We start from the raw sequence: 15,697 nt of genomic DNA on the forward strand, positions 1-15,697 counted from the left end.
AATAACAAGAAAGCAATTGGTTAAGTGCATTTATTGACCTGTTACACCATAATGTCTCTGAGCTGTTTTTACCAATAATTTGGTATCCTGTCTGATCTGTATTATAGACAGTCACAATATTTACATATCCATGCATTTTAAAAATGCATGAAGACATAGGTAAGGCAGTGTAGTAGCTGATTTACCTAACACTGTGTTTGTTATAGATGAGGCATATGGACAAAATTTGACCATAGCTAAAGTCACTTTAGATTATCTTCCTGGCTCCACAGGGAGAGCCATGATCTGTTTTTCTTTCTACTCTGTTGATTGGTATCTGTTTTCTTTCTACTCTGTTGATTGTGCCTCTTGACTGTGTAGTTTCTGAACCAAGTACAAGTGAGCAACTATTTCCATCTGTTTCTTGAGGATGTGGGGGGAGCAGAGAAGAATGTCTGATGGAATCCTTGACCTAGGAGAAGTGGACTATTGTGCAGGAAGGGTGAATATATTTGCTTCTGAAACTAAATAGAAGAGTTTTATTTGCTTCAATTGCTTCTGAAACTAAATAGAAGAGTTTTATTATCATCTAACTTAATGGCAAATATTCTTTTCTTCCTCCAGCCCTTTTGATTAGGCACAGAATCCAGCCATTGTTCTTATGGAGTAAAATATTTCCCTGTCAGATTTTGTATTGCTTAGTTCTGAAGATAAATGACTTGAGTCCACTTACCTTGCTTAATTAAAACATTCAGGTGATGAGACAGGGCTCTCCCCCCCTTTCCCCCCTTAAGGCCTCTGATGGCCTTGTTCTGATAAAACAAAACTATGTGTTTGTCTTGTATTGCAGTATGAAGAAAGGGAGAAAAGTGTGTATGTTTGAGATGAGGGAAGGGTTACTCCGCTATAGAGGTAGCAGTTGTTGAGCTGGCTAACCGTCCAGATACACTTTTGATAGAAACCATCATGTGGAGAGCTTAAATAAGTGATGATTTTTGGAGAAATCATTACCTGCCCATTATTTAATTTGCTGTGGCATGCAGTACCAGAGAGAAAAGAGTTGAAATAGCCACTAAAAGTAATCCTCTTGAAAATGCTGTTTAAATTTGACAAGACTGGCCCAGATCCCTCACAGGTGTTTAGGCACCTAACTCCAGTTGACTTTAATGGGAGTCTAAAGGAGCCTAGATACCTTTGAGGATGTGGGCCTCTGTGCCTGTATTGTGGAATCTGTGTGGCAGAGTTTCATGAGGCTTCTTTGATGCAAAGCCACTAGAACAGTAGAGGGGGTGTTACAGCCTAGGACTGAGGTACCTCAGACTTCTTGTAAAACCTGGAAATGATTACCCTCTCCCTTCAAAAGAGAGGCAAGAAAACAATCCTAGAACAGCAAAAGAAATCGAAGTGTGAAACAAAGCTTGGAGGATCTTCCACACTCCCTGCAATAAGGGCTAATCTTACCACACAAACTAGCAAGAAAAAGCAAACCAAGAACTTGCTTGATTTCCTTGCAAAGATACCTTTGCATATGTATGTTCTTTTTTTATTTGTCAGCTCTGTCTGAAGATAAGGAAGTTCTGAAAGAGTTGCATATGATCTGTTTCTAATCTCATGAACCACAGCTTTGGCCACTGCTCTAACTAGTTACACTCCAATGAACATCCGTCTTTCCACTGACTTTTTCCCTCCATGGCAAGATATCTTACTCATTGAACAGTAACTTGATTTTCCAGTTCTGCTCTTTTTGGCATTAGAAGCTCTATCTCCTTAGAGTTCTAAGCTGCCCATAAAACAATTTGTGATCCTAATTGCTATTTCTTATTGGTGCCTGACCTGTGTAGTTCTTGAATTCAACTGTTACTACTAGTTCTTCCTCCTAAGAATATGAAGTCAAAACACAGCCTCTCTGCAAAGATCATAACTTCCTCTTGACAGGTAAAAAAGCCATTCTCTTTGGACCAACAACCAAGGTGTGTAATCAGAACAGTGCAGAGCCCACTTTTGGTATCCCGTTTCACAGGTCTTCCAGCTGACTGGATGTTGCTTTTGCTTTATCACATTCAGGTTTGTAAAGCGTGTGTATATAATACACTTAAATTCTTTTCCAGGACACATGAGATGGCCACAGATGACAGACAATCTCCAACACTGGACTGTGTCAGTGATCTGCCCCGCTCTCCTAGCAGTCCCTCTCATCTCACTCATTTCAAACCATTGACTCCTGATCAAGATGAGCCTCCTTTTAAATCTGCCTACAGCTCCTTTGTAAACCTCTTTCGTTTTGGCAAAGGTAAACACTCGTTATGAAGCAATAGCTATTAATTGTGCCTAAATGTCCTCCTTCCAAGTTAACGCATAACTAGTATTTTGAACTATGATACTTCATGAGATGAGGGCATGGTTTCAGACTGCCAGCCAGCTAAATGAATGATTAGGAAGGCTCCTATGAGAGTTTTTGTTTTACTTTAGTAGAATATCTGAGCCGGATTCACTCTCTGGCAAGGTGGTAAAACCTTGGTCATGGGATTAAGTCTGCCAGGAGTGGAAAATGTAGAAATGTGCGTTTCTTGCAACCTCTGATCTACCCAGATTGAGAGCTGGCAGCAGTCAGCGATGGGTGGGGACTAGCTGGTGGGGAAATGCATTAATAAGTCTCCTTCAGCAGGGCTTCTATGGAGTCCTAGTAGGAATATAAAGATCACCTCCCTATAAGAAATTCCCAGGGATGGAAGCAGCCTACCACTGCCTGCCCTCATCAGTGAGATGAGCATTTTTGGTTCAAATTCTACCCCTGGCCTTGCCTTTCTCTACTGCCCATCCCCTGTGAATCTGGCACCATGTCTGTGGTCTCCAAATGGTGAAGTTTCAATAACGCACATGGGGAACTGCTTCTTGAAGTGTATTTTTAAAGGCTAATGCGATCCTCCAATGCATAAACAGAGAATCTCAGGTAGGAGTAGGGAGGTTATTTTACCTCTCTGTTTTGCACAGGTGTGGCTGCCGCTGGAATATTGTGTCAAGTTTTGGTATTTGCCGTTCAAGAAGCATGTTGATAAACTGCAGAGTGTTCAGAGGAGAGCCACAAGAATGAGTAAAGGATTAGAAAAAAATGCCTTAGAGTGATAGACTTAAGGAGGTCAATCTATTTAGCTTTCCAAAGAGAAGAGTAAGGGGTGCCTTGATTACAGTCTATAAATACTTAAGTGGGGAGCAAATCTGTAATAATAGACTCTTCAGTTTAGTAGAGAAAGGTCTAACTTGATCCAATGGTTGGATGTTGAAGTTACGTGGGGTTTTTTGAGTGAAAACAAGCTTGTGCAAAACTTTGGGCCAAACTTGACATGCCAGTGTGAATTTTAACACTAAAAATTGAGCAGGTTAATTTGAGTTGTATCAGATAAGTATGGCCAGGATCACGAAATGTTTAAAGGGTGGAAATTCTGCTGAAATAAATAAGACACAACATGAGTATGTTACTCAAACCAGCAAGATCAGCTTAGCTATATTCAAACTTCTATTTGAAGAAGGTGACTTACTAATAAGAGGCTCTATTCATGTTAAATATGTTGCCACGGTACTCAAAAAATTGGCTTTCAAATCAATCCAAAAGATCTATCTTCCAAAAGACAGGCTGGTAGCAAGAGCAATTCATACATGATTATTATGTGGAAGAATTACACTTGTTGTAATTTGTCTTTGCAATTCTTTCTTCATGAAGAGACTACTTGTGAAATGAGAAAGTGTAGAACCTGTCTTGGTTCCTGCCCTGAAGAGCCTCCTAGTTCTGTGTTTGTACAATGCCTGGCACAATGGGAGCCTTGATCCCTGTTGCATCCCCTAGGCACTGCAATATTACAAATAATAATTCAAATGAACTATCTATAAAGCTTCTTTAGCTTTAAACTTGCTTGTGGTGCTAGTTTTTTCCTTCACTTTAGAACTGTTGGTTTCTTGCTGTTCTTAAACTTAGATGATGGTAGACTTTCATCTCCTGCAGAGAGTGGCCAGGGCGAGCAGCAGGCGCTGAGTGGGACTTGGTCCAGTCCTCAGCATACCTCAAGGGCACAGTCTCTGAGGTCCCCTGTTCCATACAAAAAGCAGCTTACTGGGGAGCTACAACGTAGAGCTTCTACAACCTTAGGTAACGTGTGCCTAATTTTAATATTGTTTGCTGTATTTTACATGGGTGCTGTCTAATCCTGGGAGGGAGGTACTACTCCCACTTTTCAAGTGGGGAAACTAAGGTAAAGAGCATTTCAGTGACTTTCCCAAGGCAAGAACAGGGATTAAAACTTGGGAAATTCCTGGCTCTGCTTGCCAATTAGGCTACATAACCTTCTGTTTAAGGTGCAACTTCTCCTCCTCATGAGCGTGTCTGCTTTTCTCTCAGGACACCATAGTAACTTGACCAGCACAGCTTTTTATTATCATTATTGACAAAATGTTATCTTGCTCAAGTAAGGCTGGCAGAAACTCCTAGGTCAAAAATGTTGAGTCGTCTCTACTTAGCCTGGGTTGCATTTTTGGATAAAAGTGTAAGTCCCTAATTATTCTGCTGAAATCTAAGAAAACAGAACTGACACCTCAAAATGAATTGTAGGGCTCAGTCCTAACAAGACAAAACATGGTCCTTCTGGTTTCAGACAACCCTTAATATTCACTTGTTGCATCTTTGAGGAGGAGGAGATGCAACAGGCACTTGCAGAAAGTGCTTTAAGTGCCTGATCTAGTGAGGCTACTCATACGCCATACTGAATCGCTTCTAGCCAGCTATCTGAAATGCGTTTACCACTGCTGGAATCTGCCGTTGTGTAACTGCTGAGCCAGTACCTTGATGGCAGCCCTCCAAAGAACAGAGGTGCTGCAGCAAGTGGTGGTGGTTCATTTTTGATGTGGCATTGACAATCCTTCTGATTCCTACTAAAGGAACGCCTCAGCATGGAGCTAGAGTACTGTACTGTCAGGAATGATCTCTCATGGGACATGGAACCAGGTCTTGACAGCTTGTGGCTATTAAGGTTCCCTGGCACTCTCCAGAAGAGTAGAGGTGTCTAATTCTGGCAAAATTCCAATGTTGGTAGCCACCATTTTATCTACCTTAGTCCCACATGATGTTCCAGTTGGATATATTCATTTTCATTCTCTGTGCTTTGTAGTAGTATTGCTTGTGCTATTTAACTGCTCTTATGTTTTGGGGTAGGTGAAGTAATTGCTGTTTTTGAGAAATTTTGAGAACTTTAGAAATTCTCAGGCATCCAACCTATCCAATAGGCTGGACGCGTTGTGTGTGAGGAGAGGAGGAGGCGGCCTTGGGTTTTGGCTTCTGCTGGAAGTAAGCTGCCACACAATAGATTCTTAGTCTCATTGAGGTTGACTTACTACTGCATTACTCCATTGAAATGCACTGAGTTACCTGGAATTAAACTGGAGTAAACTGAGGCAAGACTAGAGTTTCAGAGATATAATGGGCCTGATTCACATCTAAGTGCTTAACTACACAAGCACTTTCTGCGTGGCAAGCAGAGGTGTACATTTGCCTTGCACTAGCCTGCGGCGCACTAGCTGTGTGTGTGTGTGGACGCTGCTGATGTGCCTTAAAAGATCCTGGATGTGCACTTATGTAGCTCTTATCAGCAGGGTCCACACAGTTAGTGTGTGGCATTGCTGCAGCCTTATACTTACCACGTGACAAGCTACTGTGTCTGCATAGACATGCCAAACTTCACACTTCTTCCCGGCGACTTGCTGGTTACCTCTAGAAAGAAGTACATATTCAAATTCTGTTTATAATGCCATCGTGTATTCCAATACATGGCCTGATATCTTGTTGCATAGCTCACAAGTCTGGTAAAATGTAACCACAGGGATAAAACAAGAACTGTGCAATAAGGGTGTAAACGATCAGGATTTTTTCTTTGAAAGAATATTGTGAAGTCTCTCCCGCTTTCCCATATTCTTCTTAAAAAAAACAACAACAACAAAAAAACCTTCAAGTCTCTTCCCCCTCCTCAGGATCAATTTCCTCCTTTACCATGTGCTCTTTCTGCCTTTCTTAAGGTGCTGACACTAACATGTTTAAAGGAGTTTTGTGTTCAGGTTTACATCTGTCTCTGGAACTTATGGCAGGGCTTCCGAAAACACTGGGTAGACTTCCCCTTCTTTTGTTTACAAATGTAAGTAAAGTACTTGGGCAGATGTACAAAGATATTTAGGGGGATGAAAAATGCTGACAAGTGTCTGGTGGGATTTACAAAATCACATAAGTTGCCAAATTTCCATTCCCTTCAATGGTGCATAACTTGCTTATATGCTCTTCAAATCGAACAAGACACCTTTTTGGTATCTTTAGCCCCCTAAATACTTCTGTGAATTTGGCCCCTCACCTTTAGGTGTTGTAATGTTATAAAGATAATTATAACAGGTATTAGTATGAAGTAGACTATTTAATCCTTTCATAGACAATTAAAACCTGACCTAAATAAGCAGGTAAACTGAGGTGCAAAGAGGCTAAATGACTTCCAAAGCCCTTACTGAGCTGATGGTAGAGGTAGAAATAGAACCTGTGAGTCCCCATTTCAACCCCTGTTCTAACTCTCTGTGAAATTGATAGTCCTATAAATCTGGGGATAGTATTTGTTAGCTAACTACTGTTGTAATCCCAGAGAAGGAGCAGACATTACTGTCTTAAAAACTTTTTTAGCAACAAAGTGGTAAGCTGAAAGCGAAGCTCACGCTTGAAATCTGGACTGTTTTCTACTTATAGTGGTATAGTAATATTAAAGCTAAATTTGCCCCAAAATATTAATTACCTTTTTACTTAACTGCTATTACATAAATGGAATTGAGAAGATACAGTTGGATGCCATGCTTTCTGAAGATACATTTGCTGGGTTTAGCCAAAATGATCAGCCTTGAGATTTTTAGGCCTGAGTCTGTTGTCCTGCCCTTCATGTAACCATTGCACAAATGTAAATGATTACACAGGGTGTGGGGCGAAGGAGGGGAAGAGGCATTAGTATCCTCCTATAGAAGCAATGGACTCAAACTGCTTCTGTTGGAGTTAGAATATACATCTGTGTGCCAAGTTCCATGGTCCAAATTGCACCAAGGCAGCATGACCCAGAGCTAATGTCATGAGTCTACTATCCACTTTGAGTAGGTCTTCATAAGCTGTCCAGCTGAAGTATCGGCATTTAATATTAATAGCATTTCTAGCTTGTTACTCAAACATGCTCAGTAACGCTATTTGTGTTAGATGGCTGTAACAGAGAAAGCAGGTAATGGGGTGTGGCAAGTGCATGAACTGGGAGTAAAGGAAAGCAGAGATCACCTGGGAGGAACTGACTAAAAACCATAGCAGAGAGACTGCATCCAACTAGATTCTGTTCATGTTGTTCACAATGCACTCAGTTCTGCAAAGCCAGTCGCAGGAGAGACTCATGCAGGGGAAGTGAGACTTGACTGATATTAAAATTGGGTCAATGTCTCTTAAATGACTTAACACTGTTTCCTCTGTTGGTGGTACACACACTTGAATGAGCCCCGTATGTGTCCCCATTTATCCTTTTGACCTGTTAGTTTTTTAAATCTAACTTTTACTCTAACTAGTATATAGTTAGCTATGTAAATAGAAAGTTTCACTAACCTTCTTGTCCTGTCTTGCAATACGCTTACATAATTTAAACATTCTTATTTCCTGAAACCATTTGTTTAAAAAGAGCTTTGACTGGTACTGGCACACCAAATGGTACGATAGGCTGGTTCATGTGGAAGTTTTGATACCTCTGATAGCAGAGATAATTTAAGTAACACTTATGTCACTAGATCACATGCCCATCTGGAAGTTGAAGTATTTACTTTCCAGGCTGTTCTGCAGAATACTGGGAATACTCTGCTGGAAACAGGGAAGAGATCTTAAGATTTAAAGTAGTAAAGATATTTATGCTCATTTGAAATCCTACATTCACTTAAATCTTGTTAAAATATCAGACTCAAATACTATAGACATACTCCAAAATAACACTCAATTTGGCCTTTAAATTCCAGGTGGTTAAAGGTGTAACAAGATCTGAACACTTGTTGGAATCTTTTTTAAAAAACATTTTGGTCTTGTTGCAGGTCTGTAGTGGCTGTGTGGACAAATCTCTAAATGTTTTCTTGCATCTGGCTGATCGACAAATTTTCTAGGAATGAGGTCATTCAATAGATTCCTAGTAGATATTTTTAGTTTACTGGGGTGCTTTAAAGACAAGGATTCTTCTATCACCACCCCAAAAGTCAGAACCTAATTTTTACTGCACAGCAACAGTTAACTAATGCGCTCTTGCCAGTGCAGTCAGCGTTCCTGCTGACATCAGTGATATATAAAGCCGTAAACAAAAAGCAGCCATGTCTATTTTCTCTGTACTAGAGGGAGCAAAATAAAATGCTTGTCAGATGGAGAGCGAGGAGGCTGGTAAGAAACTTTAAGCTGTTTTGAAAAGCAAACAATGTAGAGAAGTAGCACTCTCTTTCAAAACTTTGCTATGGAATATTAGACCGGAAAAAAATGCATTCCGTAATACCAAGGTGAATCCTGTTGTAAACGTTTTGAAGAGACTGACCCTTTATTGCATCCTAAATGTCAATGATTTAATTTCATGTTTGTAACCAAGTAGTAGGTGAAACTAATTGCAACAAACAGAAAAACGATGGAGAAAAGTGGCTTAAGTTTAACTATAAATATAGCTATTATGATCACGCTGGTGAAGTGAAACCTGTGGATGCACTTCTTTTTATTATTGGATCTGGCCGTTTCAATGGAGACTCTCAGCTGTGTCCTGGGATTTGCATGAATAGTTATTGCTGTTTTGAAATAGTCTTGAATTAAGTCTTTATATACAGTACAGGACTGATTTCAAGTTCTCTGCTGCAATCTGGTGATTATTAGTGCTTTAGAAGATATTCTAAAATGAGACTTCCATTGTATAAGAATTTGCATTTTTCTTTTTAGAAAACACTGGATGAGAACTACCACTTGTTTTGAGCAGTGATGCCTATTTAAGTTCTTAGATTCTATGGTATTATACTAGAGGGAACAGATACGTGGTTACATAAAAATTCAAGCTACTTTGAATGCAGATTACTACTGACTCTGTATCTGACATAAGGCAGCTCTTTTTTAAAAAAGTAAAGATGCAAATTCTAACTTCCTAAACTACATACCCAGTGAACTCTTCTCTTTTTCCAACGGCATGTTGCGTTATATGACACAAACATTTCTATAGTGCCTTCGATGGTGACGATAAGTTTCTCTCCCTTTCAGACACACGAAGGAAAGTGGAACCTTCTCTCAGTGGCCATGATCCTCGGACAGCTGTTCAGCTTAGAAGTCTCAGCACGGTCTTAAAACGTCTCAAAGAAATAATGGAAGGGAAAAGCCAGGTACTACATCAAGGGTTTTAAGTGAGTTAGGTCAGTCAAAGCATATAGAAATTAAAATGTTAAAGGGTTCTGTGTTGTTGTGTTCCATGTTTTGCCAATGGAAAAGAGCAAAACCTTATGAAGTTCTACTGAATGCTAGTAACACCCCCCCCCCCCCCCAACCAAGAGAACAGAGTATGAATAAACTTGCTATATTTGAGTGGGGAACAGGAAGAAATTCAAACTGGTGAAGTCAATTTTTGATATAAATTGCTTGCCGTTTTTTGTTTTTTTTCCCTATTGAATTACTTACTAGATTAGAGTTTCCAGAACTTTCAGAGCAGGATGACCTCATTCCTCCCTTTCTATAATATTTCATGATGTCGCTCCCCAAGATCTAACCATGAGCACATGAAATCTTGTAATTGTAGCGATAGCAGCTAATTCTGAAGTTCTGGAAATCTAACTTTAGTTTCAAATGAAGTAACAGCACTTTAAATACAATCACATCAAACTGAGTGTAACAAGCTGGGAATATTTGCCTGAAACACTCCACCATATTAGCAGGTGTTGATCCTGCTGGGAAAAAGTTAAATGGGTTCTGTTGACTTAGCTTTACCTCCCTTCATATCCCAGTGGGGTTGGCTGTCTGGAGACGTTCTCTGTTGTGAGCAGAGCAGACCTAACAGGAATAGCCAAGCCTGGGGACAAGGTATGAGCAGGCAGTAGTGTATCTTCATTAACAATAAAACTGAGAGAGGAATTTTCAAGGTCTTTGCAGAGACAAGAACTCAGCAGATTTTGGCTGGCTAGAGGTTCTGTGGCAGGGTCTTGTCACAGACTTTGCAGTGGCTCTGTCAGCGTCTTGAATGGAGAAGTTGGATCTACATTTTATTCCTCCATTATCAGGAAAGAGGGCCTGCAGCTGGTTCTGAAGTTCCTGATCAGGACCTCCATTCCTTTGAAGTCTGAAACAAAAATAAAAGGATCAGAGTAATTTCCTCTTGGGTAGACCAATTTTCAAACCTCCTGAGGAATGCTGTTACCCTGTTATGGATGCTCTGGCCAGGGAGGAATGCACATGGCTAGAAAAGTTGAGCTCTCTTTTTAAATTACCCAAATACATCAATTAGGTAGACCTAAGCATGCCACTCAAGATGAATTACTGGAGATGTCAGCAAGGAGAAGTTGATTTATCATTTGGGGAGACCTGTGCTGTTCTTCATCAGAAGAGATGAAATATTGCATTGGCACAAGATTCTCTTTGCTTCAGTGAAGAAAGGGGTTTGGGCTCCCCTTCACTAACATGTTATTACAGGGTACTACATAAAGTCAAGAATCCACTGTTGATAACTCTTCAGAGTTCAATGCCAGCAGCTTTAGAAGGAAGCTTTTCAGGCATTTCCCAAACTCTTGGAAGATTAGGTCATCACAGTCAAGCTCTTGCTGATGTGACCCAATGAAGCCATGAGATGTTTTATGTGATCCTTGTAGATCCTTGCTTGCAGGCTGCAATTACATGTAATCACCATGGCAACATCTGAACAAACTGCAATAATAATCTCTCTGAATGTGGAGATCTTCAGCTGCTGTGTGAAATGACTCAAACAAGCGTTCTCTTATTGTGGGTCCTGGTACAACTCTACTATAGAGCACATTGTCTTTGTCTGAAACACACATCAGATGCTAAAAGACCTTGCACTAGCGCATGCAGCACCAGAGACACTGACTCAGTCAAAGCTGCTTTTGGGGCACCCTCTGCTGTGTCGCAAAGATATTGCAAAGCAGTCTCGTTTGACAAAGACACTTCAGTATGGTAGCCACTTCAGGTCCTGCACATTCTGAAACAATGTGTCTTCTGTATAGGACATAAGTGTCTTCAGGGGTGTGTGATCAAGATCCTGCAGGCCAAAGGGCATTTGTATCGACATTTCTAGGTTTTTTTTTTTAAATCGAATCTTGATGTTTAAATCCTTTTGCCCAAGGTTTGTTGGGGTGATATCGGTCACTGATCAGAAATGTTACAATATTTAGTGAACATTGAAGACCACATGTATTGAGCAGCCACTTCAGAACGTATTTGTTTCAGATGAGTCAGTGACAAAAGCATTCTGTATATTAGACGTCCTATTTCTGTATTAACTCTTCCTGATTTTGTCCTTGGAACAACTTGCCACTGTCACGTCCCAAAAAAATCAGTTTTGCCAAATCACCCTCAGCCAGAACTGAACTCTTGCAATGATCATTATACTCAGTGGGAGTCATGTAATAGACAGACCAAATTATTAGTGTCCCTTATATATGTGTACACACACACCAGCTTTATTACCTCACTAGCTGAGGGCCTGACATATAGTAGGGATGAGCAGGGGAAGGAAAATAAATCAATATTTCTTGTGCTCATTGAAGTCTTACCTACAGATCGTGAGCTTTTGATTGTTGAAACATTTTCTTAATGGACCAGCCAAATCAAGAATTTGATCAGGATCATTCAGTTTAGTTCTGTGGCTAAGAACTTGATCAATCATTTTATTTATGACCTTGTGACTCTTTACAGTGCTGCATCAAATCTATGAACTATCCTATTTTTATAAACATGTCCAGCTTCACTTTTTTTTCACTGACTGCTTGTGTAGCAGCAAGGAGCATAGAATACTGTCTCATTTCTCTAATATGACTTCCGTTGTAGGATAGTGATTTAAAGCAGTACTGGATGCCAGACAGCCAGTGTAAAGAATGTTATGACTGTAGCGAGAAATTCACCACCTTCCGACGCAGACACCACTGTCGGCTGTGTGGGCAGATCTTCTGTAGCCGATGCTGCAACCAGGAAATCCCTGGAAAGTTTATGGGTTACACAGGTATGCTCTTTTTATTTGTGCCTAGTGCATCTATGTATTAAGAATTGATGTTTTTCAGGTATTTAATGCACTCAGAATACTGGTCACTAAAGAATTAAGGGGCCCAATTTTTAACAATTCATTTAAAAAGCCACACTAACAAGGTAAAGGCAAACTACAAACCCAGAATGCAATAATACGTTTGTGCCCACAGCCATGTGTAACAAAATATAAAGCGGCTGTTAAAATTTTCCAGAGTACCTCAGTGACTTGGGAGTGCAAATGGTTTTGATTTCCAGTGAGCCTAGGGCTGACAAATCACTGAAGTGCTTTGGAAAACTTCATTAGATAAGAAAAGGGTGAATCATCTGAAAAGGATGAAGAAGCAAAGAAAGATGACCATTGTCTAGCAGACATGTCAACATGACGAAGTATGTTCACAAATAAAACTTGCGTTCTTAAAATGGCAGAATATGCGTTCACTCAATTCCACAAATTCATTTTACTTACAACATTTTCAGTATTAAACTCTGAACTCTGAAGTCTAGAAACAAGTGAGAGACAGCTTGTCCCCAACTGGTCTGTAATCCTTCACTTACTACTACCACTCCATAATTTTGGTAGCATGTAAACTTTTTTGGGGTGGTACCTGGATCTACATGAAACACATGCTTAACTTTTGAACTTGGAGAATTTCCTTGTGTGGTTAGGATTTTATTTTTTACTTCAAGTGAGCCCCAGAAACTCAAGTTAGTGCACAAGTCCTGAAACAGCGAAGCCCTGCTTTGACAGATTTTATGAGACTCTCCCAAGCATGGCACTTCTCCTGTACACTTTTTGCTCCATCTCACTGGTTTACGCTCCTCCTGCTTCCTTTTGCTACAGGAGATCTCCGAGCTTGCACTTACTGCCGCAAAATAGCTTTAAGCTATGCACACTCCACAGACAGTAACTCCATTGGGGAAGACTTAAATGCCCTGTCTGATTCTACCTGTTGTGTATCTGTACTGGAACCTGGGGAGCCGCGCACACCTGTTGGGAGTAGAAAAGCTAGCCGAAATATCTTTCTGGAGGAGGATCTTACTTGGCAAAGGTATGAAATGGCTTCCTATTACTCTGGTTAGGGATCAGAATCTCAGCCACACTACCAGATTGTCATCTGTTTAGGTGAGGAAGTTGGGCCACTACAAGATATTACCTCACCCATGTAGGCTCAGGCTGTTAGTTTGCCTCTGATAATTTAGGCTTATCTTCTATAAAAGACCTGAACCCTGCACTTGGTTCTAACTTTCTCCTTCAGTGGTGAGAAGAGATTGGCCAGTAGGAATTACTGGCCCCGTCTTAGTGAGGCAGTCGGCATTTGGAATAATAGACCCTTTAAAACTAGACTGGAGCTGGAAGCTGGTAATGGGAATAGGAGCATTCACTGTAACTGTGTAGGCTTGCGGCTTCATAGAGATGGAAGCGATTGCTGTTCTTGTTCCACCACTGGTGAGTCAGGCTTCAGTTCAGTAAAGTGGTGGCTTGCTGATTGTCAGAATTAGGAATGGTAGACTCAAAAAATGCTCTCTGGGCCAATACTGATGAAATTGGCAGACAGTAATTGTCTGCAGAAAGAGTCAAACCCCTGGTATGAGGCTGCAGGGACAACTTGAGGGGCTCTTTTATCTCTGTCAAAAGAGCCAAAGCTCTCCCTAGTGGTCTTAGATAAAAGAAAATTACTAAGAGGAAAGGAAAACAGTCTTGTCTTGTACAGCACTTAAGCCACAGCATGATATTGACTCTCACTGATCTTGATTAGTGTGAGAAGAACCCAAATATGTTCCAGGACTGCAAGGTCAGGATAAAACTATATTAAAAGAGGACTCCAATCGTGCTTGCTTTGTAACCAGAAGAGTACTATAAGTGGCAATGTGTAACTTCTCTAGGGGCAAGAGTTGGATTTTTTTCTATGTATGCTAGTGGTTAATGCTCTACTGGCAATATGAGAGCTCAGAAAACAGCTGTCTTCAGAGAATACTGATTTTTCACTTCAACTTCCCTTCAGCGTGTGCTAACAACTAGAATGACAGTATTCTGGATAAGCTTCTTTAGGTCTAAAAGATCTAGTGTTTGAAGAGATTCTGTCAAGGTGAAGGATTCTTTGTCTTGGATCACTTCTTAAATGTTAAGACAGTCTATAAATTAATACTCCATGTAGGCAGTTTGCTAACCATCTCTAACCTAGTACCTGGGGACACTACCTAAATTCCTTTGCTAAGTATTTACAGTGTAGGTCTCAGCTTTTTATTAAAAACAAACTAATATTTTTAAAGTGTCTGATAGAAGTGCTGTCCAAGGAATCTGAATTGTAGAACAGTGCGTTCTGTGGCACGCTCACAAAGACATCTGTTACTTTTCAGGTGTATGAGAATGCTGCAAAACACTAACTTTTGAGACCACCTGATCTGCCTTTATAGCTTTTTCTCCACTTCCATGCTGTCTTTAGCTGGGGAGTGCAACACATCCCAAGTAGGATGATGGTGCGTGGAAAGCATTTGCATCTTTATTCTTGGGAGTCTTAATATAGCCTTGGAGGAAAGGTTCTTCTGAGACTTGAAAGACTGGTATCTCTGGAGATGGCATAATTATCAGCGTTGTAGGGAAATTGGCTAAATGAGCATGGTGTTACGGTTTTTTGAAGAAGCTAGCTTGTTTTTGTTTCTCCCCCTCCCGCCAGATTAGGCTTAAAATTCATTAGTAAGGGAGTACACGCTGAGAGTCTTAATCAAACTTCTTAACAGTACTGCAGTAGAAACTTGGCAAACTAAACTCAGCTTTGCAATTAAAGCAGAATGTAATTTGTGTTTGTAAGCCATGAGATTCTTCATGCTAGGTGTAGGCTGCTTAAAGAGAATATTGAAAAGAAGCTGCAGCTCTGTCTTTTCACAGAGTAACAAGAACTCAAGTCTGCTACTATTCTACTGTATTTGAGGAGAAAAATGTCTTCTCTCTAAACTATACAAACTCTTTAGAGCAGCTAGAAAAACCTTTACGGAGCAGAGCTGCTGTATTTATTCAGACCACCCAAAAGCATGCTAAGGTGCTGAATAGAAAAAGACACTGCCCTTGCGCTGAACAGCTGCTAATTCAAGTGATAGGGCAAGATGGATAAAGGTGAGTAAAGGAGGACAAAGGTTATATTGATGAGAGGGCTACTGAGGCTTGTGCATGTGTTATGGTGATAGCTACTGATAAAGAACATAGCTATGTGGATGGGCTCTAGATATTTAAGGTAACGAATTTCTTGGAGTGGGGGAATGTCGTGAAGGAGGAAGGGCAAGGAGTATCCGGTACTAGTGCTACCAAGTGGGTGGGAGGTGAGTTAAGGAGAGGCACAGCAATGCAGGAGGGGATGAGGATGAAGACTAGGTGAGGAGTTGTGTATTTTGAAAGACGCTGGCGGTGGAGTCCGAAAGGAGAACACCATACCAGTC

The 15,697-nt window shown here is 40.6% G+C and overlaps 1 protein-coding gene across 6 annotated transcripts in view; it reads left to right on the forward strand.

The window, feature by feature from the left end:
- PIKFYVE (phosphoinositide kinase, FYVE-type zinc finger containing) overlaps window positions 1–15,697 on the forward strand; it is a 103,021-nt gene that overhangs the window by 5,750 nt on the left and 81,574 nt on the right. For 4 of the 6 annotated variants that reach the window (XM_073306653.1, XM_073306652.1, XM_073306655.1 and 1 more), the window contains exons 2-6: window positions 2,088–2,269; window positions 3,950–4,120; window positions 9,284–9,402; window positions 12,071–12,242; window positions 13,107–13,314. In XM_073306653.1, coding sequence (XP_073162754.1) covers window positions 2,098–2,269; window positions 3,950–4,120; window positions 9,284–9,402; window positions 12,071–12,242; window positions 13,107–13,314 — 842 coding nt within the window. In that variant the 5' untranslated portion in view covers window positions 2,088–2,097. Of the gene's footprint in view, window positions 1–2,087; window positions 2,270–3,949; window positions 4,121–9,283; window positions 9,433–12,070; window positions 12,243–13,106; window positions 13,315–15,697 lie in introns of those variants that run through there. The other 2 variants (XM_073306654.1, XM_073306657.1) reach the window with 2 other exon arrangements.

The sequence above is a fragment of the Lepidochelys kempii genome, chromosome 11 (genome assembly GCF_965140265.1).
Source record: "Lepidochelys kempii isolate rLepKem1 chromosome 11, rLepKem1.hap2, whole genome shotgun sequence".
NCBI classification, from domain to species: domain Eukaryota; kingdom Metazoa; phylum Chordata; order Testudines; family Cheloniidae; genus Lepidochelys; species Lepidochelys kempii.